Source organism: Suricata suricatta, chromosome 9 (genome assembly GCF_006229205.1).
Source record: "Suricata suricatta isolate VVHF042 chromosome 9, meerkat_22Aug2017_6uvM2_HiC, whole genome shotgun sequence".
Classification (NCBI taxonomy): Eukaryota; Metazoa; Chordata; class Mammalia; order Carnivora; family Herpestidae; genus Suricata; species Suricata suricatta.
This window is the reverse complement of record NC_043708.1, coordinates 44,906,358-44,924,224: the sequence shown is the minus strand read 5'-3', so window position 1 is coordinate 44,924,224 and position 17,867 is coordinate 44,906,358. Positions and strand designations below refer to the sequence as shown.

General features: G+C 33.8%; 1 protein-coding gene and 1 pseudogene across 3 annotated transcripts in view; one reads left to right on the top strand and one right to left on the bottom strand.

Annotated features, from left to right (window-relative positions):
• Nucleotides 1-17,867, top strand: part of STYX (serine/threonine/tyrosine interacting protein) — a 35,810-nt gene that overhangs the window by 8,268 nt on the left and 9,675 nt on the right. For 2 of the 3 annotated variants that reach the window (XM_029952732.1, XM_029952733.1), the window contains exons 2-9: nucleotides 3,763-3,795; nucleotides 5,086-5,139; nucleotides 9,097-9,194; nucleotides 11,720-11,780; nucleotides 12,182-12,218; nucleotides 12,643-12,682; nucleotides 12,775-12,825; nucleotides 14,714-14,786. In XM_029952732.1, the coding sequence (XP_029808592.1) occupies nucleotides 3,763-3,795; nucleotides 5,086-5,139; nucleotides 9,097-9,194; nucleotides 11,720-11,780; nucleotides 12,182-12,218; nucleotides 12,643-12,682; nucleotides 12,775-12,825; nucleotides 14,714-14,786 (447 nt within the window). The remainder of the gene's footprint in view (nucleotides 1-3,762; nucleotides 3,796-5,085; nucleotides 5,140-9,096; nucleotides 9,195-11,719; nucleotides 11,781-12,181; nucleotides 12,219-12,642; nucleotides 12,683-12,774; nucleotides 12,826-14,713; nucleotides 14,787-17,867) is intronic. The other variant, XM_029952734.1, reaches the window with a different exon arrangement.
• LOC115303041 lies at nucleotides 6,355-6,459 on the bottom strand (annotated as a pseudogene).

Below are 17,867 nucleotides of genomic sequence, written 5' to 3'. Positions count from 1 at the left end.
TGTAGCATTCAAACATATAAGCCATGAGAGCATGACCTGAGCCAAAGTCTAATGCTTAACCAACTGAGCCACCTAGGTACCCCTCTATCTAGTGATTTTTAATTTCAGTTGTACGTTTTTATTTTACATATTCCATTTGGTTCTCTTAAAAAATAAATTTCTTAATCCTTGGACATACTTATGATGCTCTCATTTCTTTGTATACTAAATGTATACAAAGAATATTTTCCTCCTCTTAAAATTTTATTCTTAATTGTGAGCTCATTGGAATTCGTCTCTGTGAATTGTTTCGGATCTAGGTTTAGGATATGCTTTCCCAGAAAGAAAATGTATTTGTTTTTTCCATGAACCCATAGACACAACTTACCCAGGGCCACTTGACATTCAATTTTCACTTGACCTCACAAAAATAATTAAAGTCTAATGCTAAAGTTGAGCAAAGTCCAGATTGTGGTTCAGAAGACCCCACCCCCCACTATCACCACATTCTACTCAGAGCCAAAGCTCAGAAAGGCAAAGGTACACTTTCTATGGGGATGAGGTAAGTTGTTTCCCCTCACCCCCCAAACTCCCCAGTTTATCATTCACTGAGAGTATTGCCTTTTGGGTGTTACAAAAAGGACCAAACTACTAACATACACAACAACATGGATGAATCTTGCAGGCATTAGGTTGAGTGAAAGAAGCCAGACAAAATAGTACTATTGTGATTCCATTTATATTAAGTTCAAGTATAGGCAAAACTAATCTATATTGATAGAAGTCAGTGGTCACCTTTGAAAGAGAGGGTATTGCCTGAGAAGAGAAAGGAGGGAACTTTCTGGGATACAGAAATCTTCATTTGGATGGTGATTACATGGGTATATTGCTTATAAAAATTCATTGAGCTCTATATTCATATTTGGGCGTTTTAACACTGCATTGTGTGTTCTTTTATACTCACATTTTAAAAGAACAAAAGTAATAAATAAGGCCATGAAAGATCAGTAGACCCTCTCAGGATATGGCTTCTCAGGTTTATAGTCTACTTCTGCCACATTGCCAACATCCATTTTCAACATGAAAGACAAAAAAAATACTTTCTCTTCTTTATTTAAAAAAATTGCTGACTGTCGTTGCAGGAGTACTATTCTGTCTTTTCTGTAGCCAAACTCAAGAAGTTTGCTGCTTGGGGTGCATTAAATTGAGCACAACCCAAGGAAGTGTTGAAAGCAAAGAGTTTTTATTACTTGTCACAGGTAAGGAGACAGGGAAATGACTCTCAAAGCACTGTCTCCCTTTGGGGTTCATACATGAAACTTATGTTCAGTGTGCTAGGGAACAGAGCCAGAGCGCTTGATACATAGAGGAGCTCACACATATTGTGTTACCTGGGCACTTGGGTTCAACTTTGTATGCTTAAGTATGTCAACATACTAGTGCATATGTTGTATGTTCAAAAAATGGTTGGATTGTAAAGGTTATTTTAGGGCAACTCATGGCACTTCTACATAGGTTGAAGCTTCAGACTGGCTCAAAGTGGCTCACCGCAAGGGGGTATTTCTGGTGGAACACCTAGTCATAGTTGCTTGCTCTGCAAACACCACATTCTTTCCTGTTTTCCTTTTCCCCCTTTTCCCTCCTCCCATCTGCTGATAGCTTGCCAGCCCTCTGATAGGAGTAATTCCCCATTGAACCCTAGCTAAGATTTCCATTACAGATGTATAACATTTCTACCTTATGTGTTAAAAATATTTTTCTAATTTGGAAAATCCAGGTGAAGGGTAAAGGGAATTCCTTGCACTATTTTTTAACTTTTCTGTAGTCCTAAAGTTATTTCAAAATTAAAAAGGTTCTATTTGCTTGTTTTAATAGAAGTGTATTTGACATACAACATTAAATTAGTTTCAGGCATATTACATCATAATTGGACATTTCTGTATTTTTAAGTAATCTCTGCACTCAATGTGGGGCTTAAATTTACAACCCCCAGATCAAGAGTCTCATGCTCTACCAACTGAGGTAGCTAGAGACCCCTGGACAGTTCTATACATTATTACCCAATGCATTACCCAATGCATACATTGATAAGTGTAGTTAATTTCTGTCATCATACAAAGTTATTCTAAATTATTGGCTATATTCCCTATACTATTCTTTTCTTTTCTTTTCTTTTTTCTTTTCCTTTCCTTTTTCTTTTCCTTCCTTCCTTCCTTCCTTCCTTCCTTCCTTCCTTCCTTTTTTAGATAGTTGATTACCAAGTTGGTTTCCATATAACACCCAGTGCTCTTCCACACAAATGCCCCCCCTCCACGACCATCACCCCCCTTTCCCCTCTCCCTCCTTAGCCCTCAGTTTGTTCTCAGCATTCAAAAGTCCCTCATGATTTGCCTCATTCCCTCTCCCCAACTCTCCCCCCCTTTCCCCTTCCCATGGTCCCTATTAGATTTCTACTGCTACATCTATGAGTGAAAACATAGGGTATCTTTCTTTCTCTGCCTGACTTATTTCGCTTAACATGACTCCCTCCAGGTCCATGCATTTTGCTACAAATGGCCAGAATTCATTCTTTCTCATTGCCATGTAGTACTCCATTGTGTATGTATGTATATGTGTGTGTGTGTATGTATGTATGTGTATATATGTGTGTGTGTGTGTTTGTGTATGCATATATATATATACACATATCACATCTTCTTGATCCATTCATCAGTGGATGGATATTTAGGCTCTTTCCATGATTTGGCTATTGTTGAAAGTGCTGCTATGAACATTGGGGTACATGTGCCCCTACGCATCAGCACTTCTGCATCCCTTGGGTAAATTCCTAGCAGTGCTATTGCTGGGTCATAGGGGAGTTCCATTTATGCTGTACTTTTCAACCCCATAACTTATTTTATAACTGGAAGCTTATACCCTTTGATCCCTTTCACCTGAAAAGTTTTTTTTTTAAAGCTTTTCCTGTTTTAACTTTAGAAAGCTCTTTTCTATTTATAATTTTGAGTTTTAAGCAATCGAGTTACAAACTTTTGGAATGCAGTCCATTTACAAATGAGGATTTGATTCTCCATATCAATTCACTGTAATTGCTTTTTTCTTGTCCCAACTTTTAAAATGTTTTCTGCCTTTTGCCATTGGCATTTTGCGTTATTTTCCAACTTGTTTGTATTGATCTGCATTCCAAAGGCAAGAATGAACTCTATACTTCTATGAAATGTATATTTAAAGGAAATTGAACTAAAAGAATCTTAAGAGCAAGTAAGATGTGAGAAAGTCTGTTTGATAAGCATTAGAGGTATAGATCAGGGATGGCAACTTGCAGATACTGCTCTTAACATCTACTGCAGATATTGCTAATTGGTCATAGTACTCTTCTTCCTGAGTCTTTGTGCAGTGTTTTAGCTATCTACTGTCAGTCGATTAGAGTTAACATGAATGACAAAAAAAGCTATTTGATATTTCTGATTTGGCGGATCCGTTTTTGGAGAAATTTCTGGAATACCTGTTCTTTTAATTAATGAGCTATGCCATCTGTTGTATGAAGTAACATATTCATAATTTTGGAAGCCCAGTTACCTAAACAATACCTTGGTCATTATTGTTCGTCACCCAAATTGTCAGGTGTTTGTGAAGCCAATTGAATCTCTTTATAGAATATTCTTAAAGTATAATGTATTTTTTTTTTAATCCATACACTTGTATGTCACATCTTTAACTTTTAGTTGGGTAACATTTTTCATAATGTTATTTATTTTTATTCTTGTGTTTTCTTTCCATTTTAAGGAATGGACTTATCCTATGAGACGAGAGATGCAGGTAAGATAACTTTTGTTTATTCAAGCCAGTCCATATTATTATCATCAAATAACTGATTTCACAAAGGATTTGAGACCTGTTGACTCATGATCTGTAGGTTCATCATTGAGTATTTTAAAAATCAACATATTTAAAGGTTAACATTAAAAGATGGGAAATGAATTGTTGTCTTTCTTCCTTATAGTAGAATCATGGTGATATATATCTATATATATGTGCTGAATAAGTCACTTTGTTTTTCCTTATCTGAAAAATTGTGTATAATATTTATATTCCTTTTGAAAAGAATTTGCTTTCTTTGGCTAGTTTAGATAAGTCTAGAAGAGTTGAGTATAAAGCAAATCACTCTTGAATAATTGATCCTCTTTGTATCTGGTTTCTGGACACAACTTTCATAATGAAGTCCTCCAGGAGACTGATTTGAATACTCCAAATATGGAATGATAAAATGATAGCTAACCCTCATAGCAATTTGTTTTTCTTTTGTATTTCTTACTTACAGTCACTCTACTAGCCCCAGAGTCAAGCAGTGTCTCTTGTTCCTGGAAATACTTTGACTTTTAGAAATATATTTCCTTTCTCTCTTAGTGAAAATTCTCTTTGAAAAAATACCTTAGTACCTATAAGGCATTTTACTTGGTGCTGTGGGAAATGCAAAGATGAGTAAAATGCAATTTGTGCCCACAAGAAGCTGATAGGAGAAATTAGACCTATACACAAATAATTACGATGTTTCATAGAACAGAACTATAAAATTATACTGTCTTATTATCTAGGATATGACATAGCTTAACTAAAATAATTCTATATTGAATTCACAAAGGCTCTAGCATTTGGAAAGTATTTAAATTTCTGAAACTGTCAATAGACAGTTGATATTGGTCTTTGTTAAACTTTGCAAGAATACTTTTATAAACTAAAGGAAACAGTTCTAATCTTGTATCTTGTGCTACCTTTGATTTCGCTGAATAAAGTTTTGTATAATTCCAAAGGGGTTATTTTTCTTTATGCCTACTCTATTTCTAGACTATAGCAGGGAATATAAGTAAAATAAGAAATGTTTTATTAATCTAAAAGCCAGTCATACAGTATGCGTCTCATTTGATAAATAAAACAAATCTGCATTTCTCTTCCCAGTCTTTGCTCATTGTGCTAGGGAATGCTCCCTAAATAACAAGCTTTTTAATAATAGTATAACAACTATGAAAACCCTCCACAAGTCCACTTATGTGGTACATAGCTTGTATAGACTTAAATTATTGATGGTAAATATCTCAATTTTTTTTCTAGGAAATTTTACCTGGATTGTTTTTAGGCCCATATTCTTCTGCCATGAAAAGCAAGGTATGAACTTTTGGTTAGGTTCATCAAGAAACTTCATTAACCAGCTTTTTTGGAGTAAATTTTTTTTAGTTGGAAGAGTTTTACTTGAGGGAAGGTCCAAAAATATTGTATGTCACTCTGGAGTACCTGCCTCCTTCCAAATTTTACTGGACCAGTGATTCTCAAATATTTCACCATAAATCACAAATGAACTTTTATATATTTTTTTTCATGAATCGATGTGTTTGAAAGATTTACTAAATAACTGACCTTTACTTATCCTCTAAAAGATGAGGTATCTGTCATTGCTAATCATATCTTCTGAACACTGAGAGAATTCAAGCCCAAAATAAATATATTTAACATTTTAGTGAACCTCTCCATATCAAGGGTAAATGTGTGTGTGTGTGTGTGCATGTGTATGCAAATGTTATAATTGATAAAATTTTATTTGTTTTTCCAACTTTATAGAGACCTGGGTGCTCCAGGTTATAAAGCTTTATGCCACATATATATATGTCTCTGTCTCCTATACAGTCCAACTTAAATGGATTTCTTTACACATTTAACATGGTAGATTCATTTTAATATATGTAGCAATGTTGCCACTTCCTTGGGGATCCAGTCTTAGGAATTATGACAGTGCTATTGATTTGCTTTGAATTATGATGTGAAACATCGTATCACAAATGTTTCCCCCAATATCTTACTCAGAAGTCAGTATTCTTGTGTATGATCTATTCTACCTATGGTAAGTTTTGTAAAAAACTGTAAATTTTGGGGGGGGGGTTGGGAGGAGGAGAGAGAGTGTAAGAGGGGGGGAGTGAGAATCTCAAGCAGGCTTCACACTTAGTGCAAAGCCTGACCGGGGCTCAATCCCATGACCCTGGGATCCTGACCTAAACTGAAATCAAGAGTAGGTCACTCAACTGACTTAGCCACCCAGGCCCCAAAACCTGTAGAATTTTTAACGCTAATGATTTAATTTAATATATTTATGAATTTTAGGTGATTGGGGTTTGTTTTTTTTTAATGTTAGTTTATTTTTGAGAGTGAGACATAGAGCACAAGCAGGAGAGGGGCAGAGAGAAAGGGAGACACAGAATTAGAAATAGGTTCCAGGCTCCAGCTGTCAGCACAGAACCCAACTGGGGTCTCGAACCCACAAACCATGAGATCATGACCTGAGCTGAAGTTGGGTATTTAACTGATTGAGCTACCCAGGTGCCCTTTGATTGGGAGTTTTTAAGAGTTAGAGTCATTTCTTTGAAACTGGAAAGCTTTTTAAGCTGACGTGAACAGATACTACACTTGATCTTAGCCAAAAGGCCGAGAAGCAATGAAACTGGAAAGCTTTTTGACTATTGAGGCACATATAAGAGTGAACCTAGTTTTGATGTTCTACAGATAGATTAGAAAGGAGGGTATTGCTAAAAAAAAAAAAAAAAAAAAAAAAAAAAAAGAAAGAAAAAACCAAAAAGTACTAAGGAAAGGATGGCATAGATAACTACAGTAGACATAACTGTGATTTACTTAAGGCAAAAGCCAAATAATGTGGTATTCACAAAAATGTTCAGATTATTTACTTTTTGTATTCCCACATTTTATAAATATATCTATTATAGTGTTTGTCACATTAAATTATAAATATTTGTTTATAGGTCTCAAAACCTCTTTGCCATCAACTTCACCATGGTCTAGTTATTAGACTGAGGAAAAGTGTCTATGGTGAAATTTGATTATTTCTCATTCTGAATCACCATGGAATAACTTGTATGCCTTTTCATGCCATCATCCTAAAAAAATATGTAACAACAACAAATAACAGATGAATCTTAGGGAGTAAACCCCCTTTCTAATACTAGTTTAGTTAAGCTTATCTTTTATTACATTCAAATACAGTTTTAATAAAAGGGATGAATTTAGGCTCTTTCAGTAGTAAACAGTTTCTTTACAATTTTTTTCTGTAGTTTGTTGGTACGAGTGAGGTCATAATTTGCTTTATATAAATGAATCCATTGAAAAAATATATTCTGTGTGTTATTACATTTGGGTCTTATTTTGTTAAGGTTTGCTTTTTACTTAGTAATAGTTTAATGTGCCTTCAAAATTTATGTTAAAGCAGATTTTTATCCATAGTTATGTATATCTTGTGATTTCTCACATTAATAAAGTATCCTTATATATCACAGATCAAGTATAAACAAAGAATGGATATTGATTTTTTTTGAAAGTTTAATAAATGTGAATATGGAACATTGATTAAATATTAATCCTACCAAGTGTTTATACCTTCCTTCTTTTAACTCAGGGTACACTCAGGAAATACAAAGATAATTAAACTCTACCTATTCTATGCCAGACATAAGAAAATTTGCTGTTTAAACTTCTGAAAACCACATTTTCTTAGCTCAGGCTGCTGTAATAAAATACCATAGACCAGTGGCTTAAACATCAGACACTTATTTCTCGTAGTTGAAGTGGCTGAGAAATCTGAGATCAGGGTGCCAGCATAGTTAGGTTTTGGTAAGGGTGTTCTTGCTGTATCTTTATATGGCAGGAGACAAAGTCCTGATGTCTGTTACTCTTTTCCAGTAACTAATTCTGTCATGAGGGCTTTACCCTCATGACCTCATCTAAATCTCTGATTCCCTCCCAAAGGCCCCATCTCCTAATACCATCACCTTGGAGGTTAGGGCTTCAATATACAGATTTTAGAGAGATAACAAATACACAGTCCATAACAAATATAAATTATTCTCTGACTTCTCTGATAGATTATTAGTACTATTGTTCTGGACTATTTAATGCAGAAAGTGGGAGTTAAATACATGAGTATAAGCTGAAAGTTTCATAGAAAACTCAAAATTAAGAATTCTGATTCCAGGGGCACCTGGGTGGCTCAGCCGGTTAAGTGGCTGGCTTCGGCTTAGGTAATGATCTCATGGTTCGTGGGTTCGAGCCCCACGTCGGGCTCTGTGCTGACAGAGCCTGGAGCCTGCTTCAGATTCCGTGTCTCCCTCTCTCTCTGACCCTCCCCTGTTCATGCTCTGTCTCTCAAAAATAAATAAAAACATTAAAAAAAAATTTCTTTTTTAAGTTCTGATTCCTTATGCTAGCATGATTTGTCAACTTATTTAGCAAACAGATAGTTATTGAAGTTAATAAGTTCCAAGTACTGTTATACATACTTAATATGAATCTGTGAACAGTATCATTGTTCTGAAATTTATATTCTGTCACAATAATGCATCATTATATATGTTATGTCATATATAGTATAATAATGTGTATAACATGTTTTAAACTGAAATGTTAGTCTGTGAACTGTATAGGTTAATTCTGGCTTATAGTAGAAAAAGTATACTTTGTCTGTAGAGAGGCAGGGAAATTTCGACCCTGGTATTGCTATCAACTATGTCAGTGATGTTCAATAACTGTTTATGTCTTAATGGTCCTTTCTAAAGAATAAATATTATAGTCATTATATGTAACTATCATTTCCTGAATGCTTGCCATGTGCCCCAGGCACTGTACCAAACAACTTACATATATTATCTTCTATAATTCCTCTAATCACTCAATGGAAAGGTTAGTACTGAGCCACAGAGCTCAGATCATTAGCAGAGCTGGAATATAGAGCTTGGGATTCTCATGATTCCAGAGTCCCTGCCTTTACCCCACTATATAGTATTGTTTCCCAAATAAATTTTAAGGTCTCAACACACTCCAAAATTATGCATGTAAAATAGTCCTATTAGCCTTTTGACAATATGTAGTATATATTAATCTTAAATCACTGAAATATCTCACTTCAGGTAAATTATTATAAAATGAGCTTTAATACCCTGCTCTTAAGGCTCAGATGTGGCTGGTAATTCTAATGTTCAGTCCTGTCTATTTTCAAACGTCTGTGTTACAGAAAGATGATGTTTTGTATTTTAAACTATTTCTCTCCCTTGTCCCTCTTTTTTATAGCTACCTATACTACAGAAATCTGGAATAACCCATATAATATGCATACGACAAAATATTGAAGCAAACTTTGTTAAACCAAACTTCCAACAATTATTTAGGTAAGAATTATGGTTGTGACATTAAAATGTTACGGGTTAGCAAACATGTACTTTTATTTCAAGTTGATTTTATTATAGCAGACTTCTGTACATATCTGTTTTATAAGGATGGTCATATAGGTATATCATTTAAAAAATAAACTTCCTTTAAATTTTTAAGTGGGTGACTAATGCATACAATGTAGAATTTTAAAGATTCAAAAGCTTGTATAGTATACTGAAAAGTTTCCCTGTCCTTATCCCTTAAATACCCAGTTCCCCTCTAGAAGCATTCACTGTCACTCTTTGAGTATGCTCCCAGGGTTATGTTATATATACAAACATATTCCTAAAGATACTATTTTTTACATAGGCTTAAAGATTTTTTTTTGGAGATTGCTTTATATCAATACTTAGCTGCATGAGTTTTTCAAGTTTCATAGTAATCCATTGAATAGCTATACTAAAATTTATTCAACCTGTCTCCTGTTGTTGGGCATTTAGATTGTTGCCAGTCTTTGCTAATATAGCAGGTATTCCTATATGTGTCATTTAATGAAGTATGTCTCTTTCCTCTAAACCCAAGCCCCAGCTTCTTTCCTGGGAGGCAGCTACTATTAACTCTTAAGTATTCTAGAGATATTGGGTATCTATATAAAAGCATATATGTTAAAAATATTTTAATGCTCTGATTTGTTGTTTGTAAAAATGAAAGCAACGTGATCGTCCATCAGTACAAGACATTCTAAAATACATTGTTTAGGAGTGCCTGGGTGGCTCAGCCAGTTGAGGGTCCGACTTTGGCTCAGATCATGATCATGCAGTCTGTGAGTTTAAACCCTGCTTCCAGCTCTGTGCTTCAGCTCAGAGCCTGAAGATTTCAGATTCTATGTCTCCCTCATTCTCTGCCCCTTTCCCACTTGTGCTTGCTCGCTCTCTATATCAATACATTAGACATATGTTCTTGTATATGTATGGAAAATTTCTAGACTAACAGACCAGAAATTTGACAGTGGTTGCTTCTGAGGAATTTAGGGTCTGGATTGGGAGAGGGGCCTGCTTTTTTATTGCAAATATTTTTTTACTGTTAGAATTTTTTTTTATCATGTGTGCACATTTTTCAGTTAATAAACACCTTTAAAAATTTTTTTTAATGTTTATTTTTGTGAGAGAGAGCCACAGAGTGAGGGGGGAGGGGCGGAGAGAGAGGGAGACACAGATTCTAAAGCAGGTTTCAAGCTCCAAGCTGTCATCAGCACAGAGCTCAATGCAGGGCTTGAACTGAAGAGCCACAAGATCATGACCTGTGTCAAAGTCGGACGCTTAACCAACGGAGGCAGTCAAGTACCCCTAAAAACTTATTTTATAAAAGAGATGTCTATATATTCTAAAATAAGATTGAATTTTTTCTGGTTGTAAAAGAAGTCCTGTTCTTTATAGATATGCCATCCTATACATTTCTAATTTGTGTTTTTGTTTTTAGTACCAGAATGTCCTGTGTGCAGCTCTTTTATCCTAATGGAAGAACTCTTTCTCTTTAGATTTAGAATCTTGGCTTATAGATTGATAGTTCTGCTAATAGTTTTTGACACTCAAAATGGCATGCAATAAAATATTTTAGATTGATGCTGAATTATCCTTTTTTCCATGAAGCTGTGTTTTATGTAACAGTTCAGTCTATACAGTCACTTTAGATATAGCCATTGTCAGAATCCTTTTTGGTTTTTACATTGGATTGGCCTTGGATACTGTGTTTTGACTTCTCTGTGATAAACCCTGAAATTACTGAAGTTGTTAACCACCTAAATGATTGCTAAAGAACTTTTTTAAGGCAATATTGACTTTAAAAATTAATTTTGTAATTTAATTACTTTTGTTGTATTAATAAACAGGTAGTCTTGGATAGGTTAGAAATGGAAGTTTTTCACAAAATAAAATAAGCCTAGCATATGAATAATATCTTATTTTCAGTGTTTTCCAAAGTGTAAAATTGTAGGACAGGTGGTCTCCTGGTTTATTTTTGCTCAACTGAAGGTTAGTTCAAGCAGTGAATGTTCGACTCCATCAGTCTGGCTCCATCAGACTCTATTCTGATTACCTCCTTCTCATTGAGACTCTGGCTTCCTCTGAATTGTCCTCTGTAGGGTTATGAGGAGGAATCACAGGGCCATTCAGAGAAGAATCTTCTAGTCCATGGGGAAGTTAGTAGAAATAGAATAACTAACGAATACTGACACTTTTTGTCTTTATATTCTAGGTCCACTCTGATGTAGAGGAAAGTTTCTGCCTTCTTGTGATTTTTCAGTTTTAACCAGATAGATTTTTTGTACTATAAAATATCAGAGAAATATTAACTTGTTACTTAAGGCTAAAGCACTTAAAAATGCTATGCATTTAAGCAGTATAAAATCTATGACCCAATTTTTGGGAATATGAAACTTTGAAAGTTGTTTTACATTATTTTCTTGGTTGCCAAGAATTTTGAAAATTTATATACATAGAATTTTATCTGAAAGTGTACTTATCACAAAATACTCTATTTTCAGGTATCTAGTCTTGGATATTGCAGATAATCCAGTTGAAAATATAATACGTTATTTTCCCATGGTAGGTATAAAATATTATAATATTTAAAATTTGTGATGTGACCTCTTAATTATGGCTCTAAAACTTAATAATAATGAAACGAATTCATTTTTATACTACTTTTACTTTGTTATGACTGAAAATTATGGAATTTAAAGAGTTATTAAAATCTTTTATCTCCAAATATCTGAAAAATCACACTTTGAATTTATTAAATTCAAATTGAATTTTAGCTCCTGTGTAATTTTAAAAATTTGTAATAATCACTTTTGTAATATTTTGGAAATTCTTGAATTAAAGTAATTTGTATTCCTATAAATTAGCTAGAATTTTTTTCAATAATTTTTGTTTTACTGTATGTATGCATATATGCTTATATTAATCCAGATGTTTTATTAAGACACATTGTCTTTTGCCTTCAGACTAAAGAATTTATTGATGGAAGCTTACAGACTGGAGGTAAATAATTTTTTTCTTAGCCAGTGTTTATTTTCAGGATATTATGTGTTACAGTTAATTTTTTAGTTACAATTTGTCTTAAATGCAGGATATGGAAGTTGGCATTGTATGCCATTAATGTAGACTATTAACCAAATTTGTTTTTTCCCAACTCCTTGTTTCATTTGGATAGGCCTTCTTAAGTATATCTATCTAACTATTTTTAAATTTTGGGTCAGCTTTAAGTATCTTTAGTTTCAGAGTCTACAGTTAATATAAACTGTAAAGCTTCAAAGTTAGTAAATATCTAGGTGGTATGTATAAAATACAAAATGTTCAAGAAAGGATTTATCTTACTGTAGTATAGTACATGGTTTCAATATATTTTACTTGCTGAATTAGATATATTTTTTTTTTGTCAGAATAACTCTTTCTTGTTTTGCAGGAAAAGTTCTTGTCCATGGAAATGCAGGGATCTCCAGGAGGTATGAAGTTATAGATTGTCTTTTTTTCCTCTAGCATTTAATTAATGAGTTGTGTTTTCTATTTTTTTCTAAAATATTTTCCCCCTCTTCAGTGCTGCCTTTGTTATTGCATACATTATGGAAACATTTGGAATGAAGTACAGGTAAGAAAGTACTCTGAAACCTAGCCAATTTAAATTCTCATTAACATGAAGCTTGATGGAAACAGTGTGGGAGTTTGAAGTTGATACTCTCCTCATTTTGTCATCTAATCATGTTTTATTAGGCAGGCACTGATATTTCAGGGTTAGTCTCTTATCCTGTTGTAGCTTGTCTACCTTGTGTAGATATACTTTAGGCTAATATTTTGTGGTTTTAGGGAACTAGTGCTAAGTGTTATTTTAAGAAGCCGTGGCAGTTGCAGTTGGAAATAATCCTTGGAAAAGTAATTATTTACTACTGGAGAATCGTTTAGTCTGAGTTTAAAAACACACACAAACTCTAACACACACATGTTTATTTCTTCCCTTGTTTAAAAGGCTAATTTATTACGTTTTCCTTTAACAGTAGTTGGGTGAAAAATTACCTAGAAATTGTTTCACCTTCTATTCATAATTCAGTGTAGTTTTTCTTATCCAGAATCAACTTTTCCAAGCATACTACCTAGATAAAAAAGAGAGAGCCCCAGGATAAAAGAAAAAAAATGGCCAATATACAGTATTTCCTCTTCTTAGTGTGTCTTGTGTAGGTTAGAAATCTTACCCATTGATTACCAACCTGTTTTATGTTCTAAAATATACCTTGAATCTGTCTTGTTTTTTTTCTCTTCATCATCATTTAATCTCCTAATCCGAGCGCCAATCATATCTCCCTCGGACTCTTCCAATGGTAGCCCTCTTAGTGGTTTCATGTATTCTTTTCTTTTTCCAGTCCATTTTTTTCTGCACTGCAGAGTTATCTTTTCAAAAGATATATCTAATCATACCATTACCTTACCCCAAAAAGCTCTCAAAAGTTTCTGATCCTTAATAATTCTTAACATGGCCAGTGAAACTTTCTACAATATACCTGTATCAGTTTATCCATCATTATACCGTGTTTCCTGTTACTCTCTTCATTTGAACTGTATTCAGCATTGGATCCACATAACTGACACATACTAGACATTCAAATGCTTGTTTAATTTGTTTGGTATCCTTTGTGTTTAAATTTCTTAAAAGTATCAATTCTTAGGGATACCTGGGTGGCTCAATTGGTCGAGTGTTTGACTCTTGATTTTGACTCAGTCATGATCTCAGGTTCATGAGATCAAGCCCCACATTGGGCTCTGCACTGGACATGGAGCCTGCTTAAGATTCTCTCTCTTTCCCTCTTCTTCTGCCTCTCCCCTTCTCCCCAGCTTTCACACACTCTCTCTGTCGCTCTAAAAAAATATAAAGTGTCAGTTCTTAATATTATGTGAATACAAATGCTTCCTTTATTTAATTGAAAAAGATTAATGCTTGGTAGACTTTATGTTTTATATATTCTCTTTATTATTTGGTGTCTTTTCAGTAATAATAATAATAATACTGAAAATAGCTTCCATATATTGGGTCAGTGGCAGGTACTATTCTAGGCTCTTTTATCTCATTTAAGCCTTACAGCAACACAAGGTAGTAGATATAGTTCTTTTTGTTTAAACAATGGTAATATTTTGAGCATGTACTGTGTAATAGATGCTATACAAAGTTACTTTGCACTTACTATCTCCTATATTCACAGCAGCCCACCAAAATAGGAATTATCATCCCCAATTTACAGATGAGAAAAATAAAGTTTAGAAAGTTGAGCAGCTTCCCTTAGAACACAAGCTAGTAAACAAGAGGGATGTGATATTTCATCTGACCATGCTGTTGATATTTCCTCTACATCTCACCACATCTCTCTAATACAAGATATATGATTATGATTTCCTATTTTAGGTAAAATTTTGGCTAATTTCCTATTTTAAGTAAATTCTGAAAAAAGATTAATTTATGAAATAACAACATCACCTTTTTTTGTTTTCAGAGATGCATTTGCTTATGTTCAAGAAAGAAGATTTTGTATTAATCCTAATGCTGGATTTGTCCATCAACTTCAGGTAACTTCTATTCTTCATCTTTAAGGTAGTCAGAAAATAGGACAATTAAAGTCTTATGTCCATGTACTTTAAGTGTAGAGTTTACTTTAAATACTTTTAAATTGCCATAAACTAATCATTCATTTATTTAATTTTATTATTTTTTAACTTTTAAAATCTATTTTAAGTATAATCTCTATACCTAACATGGGGCTCAAACTCAGGACCCTGAGACCAAGAGTTGCACATTCCTTCAAAAGAGCCAAGTAGGCACACCCTAATTTGATTTTTTATTCCTGTTTATATTTCCAGTTAAAAGTATTTTCTTTTTAAGAGAGAGCGAGGGAAAGAGAATCCCAAGCAGGGATTCCACAGTGTCAGTGCAGAGCCCAATACTTGGCTCAGACTCACAAACCATGAGATCATGACCTGAGCCAAAGTTGGATGCTTAAGCGACTGAAACACCCACGTGCCCCTCAAATGTATTTTCTTAAAAGCTACTATTACTGTGAAAAAAGGGTTAAAGGCATATTATTAAATGTAAGATAAAATAATTGATGTTAGAAATTTCTTCAGTTTTTTCCTCTTTTTATTATACACATAGAGATAAGAGTTTTGATTCTAAGTATACTCTGTATAGTGGCTTTTATATGCTATTTTATAGGCTTTATCTTTTCCATATTTCAAATTTTGTTGGTACCAAGAAGATGAACTAAAAAGACAGTAAGATAAACCTGCGAGATATCTAATTAAATTGGTTTATTTAATTTTTTCTAAAAAGGAAAATTAGAGATTAATGAATGTACTCTGGCTGATTCCATCCAGTTATGCAGGAATAAATCTCCACTGAGACATCAAGAGCATTACGAAATCGATTGTCTCAATTACCAACCTTTAAATTTTACTTCTTTTTTTTCTTCTTTCACTTTAGTTTTTACTTCATTTAAAACAGAAACTGGTATCTCTTACTTGTTTATGTAAACTGTTTTTTTACTCCCATTTTTATTGTGTTATAAAATATAAAACTAACTATAATTTATACGTTTCTTTGTCTTTTAACCCTGTTGTATAAAAATGTTGTCTTTTTAAATTGATTTTGGTAATTGAAAAAGTAACAAATACTATATATACACTTATGGTTAAAGTTCAACAATATATATACAACTGTAACAGCATAGTACCTTTATATGTATGTATACATATATGTATATATGCATCATAACTTCATATGATTTGTTCCTTATACATAAACCTTTAGATTGTTTCTAGCCTTTCATTATTTTTAAGAGGCTTAAATAATATAAGCCACAAGGAAACAAGGAATACCTGTTTCCCAATATCCCATTCAGTACCAATAGCCAAAAGTATTTTATCAGATTTTCTGATCATTGTCATCATGGTGGAAAAACTGGCAACTTCAGTGGTTTGCCCATTTTTCTATCAGATTATTGGTTTTTTCTCATTAGTTTATAAGAGCTCTTTATATATTAAGAAACCTATTTTTAGCTAACTGATTTGATATGCCATTTTTATTTTATACTGAACTCTTATCTATACTTAGCCCTATGTCTGGACTTTGTATTCTATTCCATTGCTCTGCTTACTGCTGCAATTATATCAAATTTAAATACTATAATTTATATATATAAGTTATGGTATAGCTCATAATTCCCTTATTAATGTTCTTTCTAGAATTTTCCTTGCAAGTTTTAAACATTTTTTTGCATGAACTTTATTGGAAAAAGCATTATATTTTTTATATTATAACTATGTTTACAGTTCAGAAAGAATTGACACCTTACATTTTTAGTCTTTGTCTCTAAGAATATATTCCATTTATTCAAATCAATATCTGTGTTCTTTAGTGTTTTAAAGTTTTATTTCAGGGGTCACATGGGTGGCTTAGTCGGTTAAGCATCAGACTTTGGCTCAGGTCGTGATCTCGCTGTTTGTGAGTTCGAGCTCTGCATGGGGCTCTGTGCTGACAGTTCAGAACCTGTAGCCTGCTTAGGATTCTGTGTTTCCCTTTCTCTCTGTCCCTACCCCTGTCGCATGCTGGCTCTCTTTCTCTCTCTCAAAAATAAATATTTAAAAAAAATTTTTTAATAAAGGGTTTTTTTGGTAAAATATGGGTTTTTTTTTGAAATTTACAGTATCCTATATTCAACACAGTTTACCCAACAGAATAGCCAGAATCTTATTACAAGCTATCCCTCCACTTAAAAGCCACAGGCCTTATTTATAATAGCTTTTATAGCCTTACACTTGCAGTCCCTTACCTCTCAGTTCTAATCTCCTAGTCTGCCGTTTGCTTACTATGTATATTCCAGTCAAATTGACCTTCTCATAATTCCTTGAAAATACTATGCATGTTCTCATCTCAAGGCACTTGCCTTTATTCCCCCACCTAGAATGCTTTTCCCCAAATATCTGTATGGTTTGTTCCCTTAATTTTCTTTTGACTGCATGATTGCAATAGCTTTCTAATAGGTATACTTTCTTCTCCCCTTACTCCCTAAACCCCTACAGTCAAAAGAAAATAATAGTTTGGATAAAAATGGTAGCAAGGGAAGAGGTGAGAAGATCACTTTGGATTTGGCAGTGTAGCTGACAGGATTTGCTGATGGATTGGATGTGAAGAGAGAAGATTAAGATGAGTCTAAGCCTTTATAGAAGATATGAAAGAAACTCCATGAGAAGATTTAAGGGGAATAAAATCAGGTTTGGTTTGGGTTACGTAAAGCTTGAGAGGGCTGTTAGATAGTAGGCGGTTAATACACATCAAAGTCCAGAGTTTATGGGAAAGAACCATGTATCTAATTAGTATCATTATATAGATCCCATTGAAAGCCCCAAGACTGGGCGAGAACGCTAGGGGAATGTGTATAAGAGAAGAAATTCCAAAACAGAGCCCTGATGTACTCCAACATGTAGAGTGTGGGGAGATGAGGAATTAGCAGAGAAGATTGAAAAGAACGGCCAACAGATTAGGAAAAAAATCAGGGTAGCTTGTTTGGGAAGTCAAGTGGAGGAAGTGTTTGAAGAAGTAGGGAATGATCTCTTGTGTCAAAGGCTGATTATAGGTCAAATAAGATAAGGGCT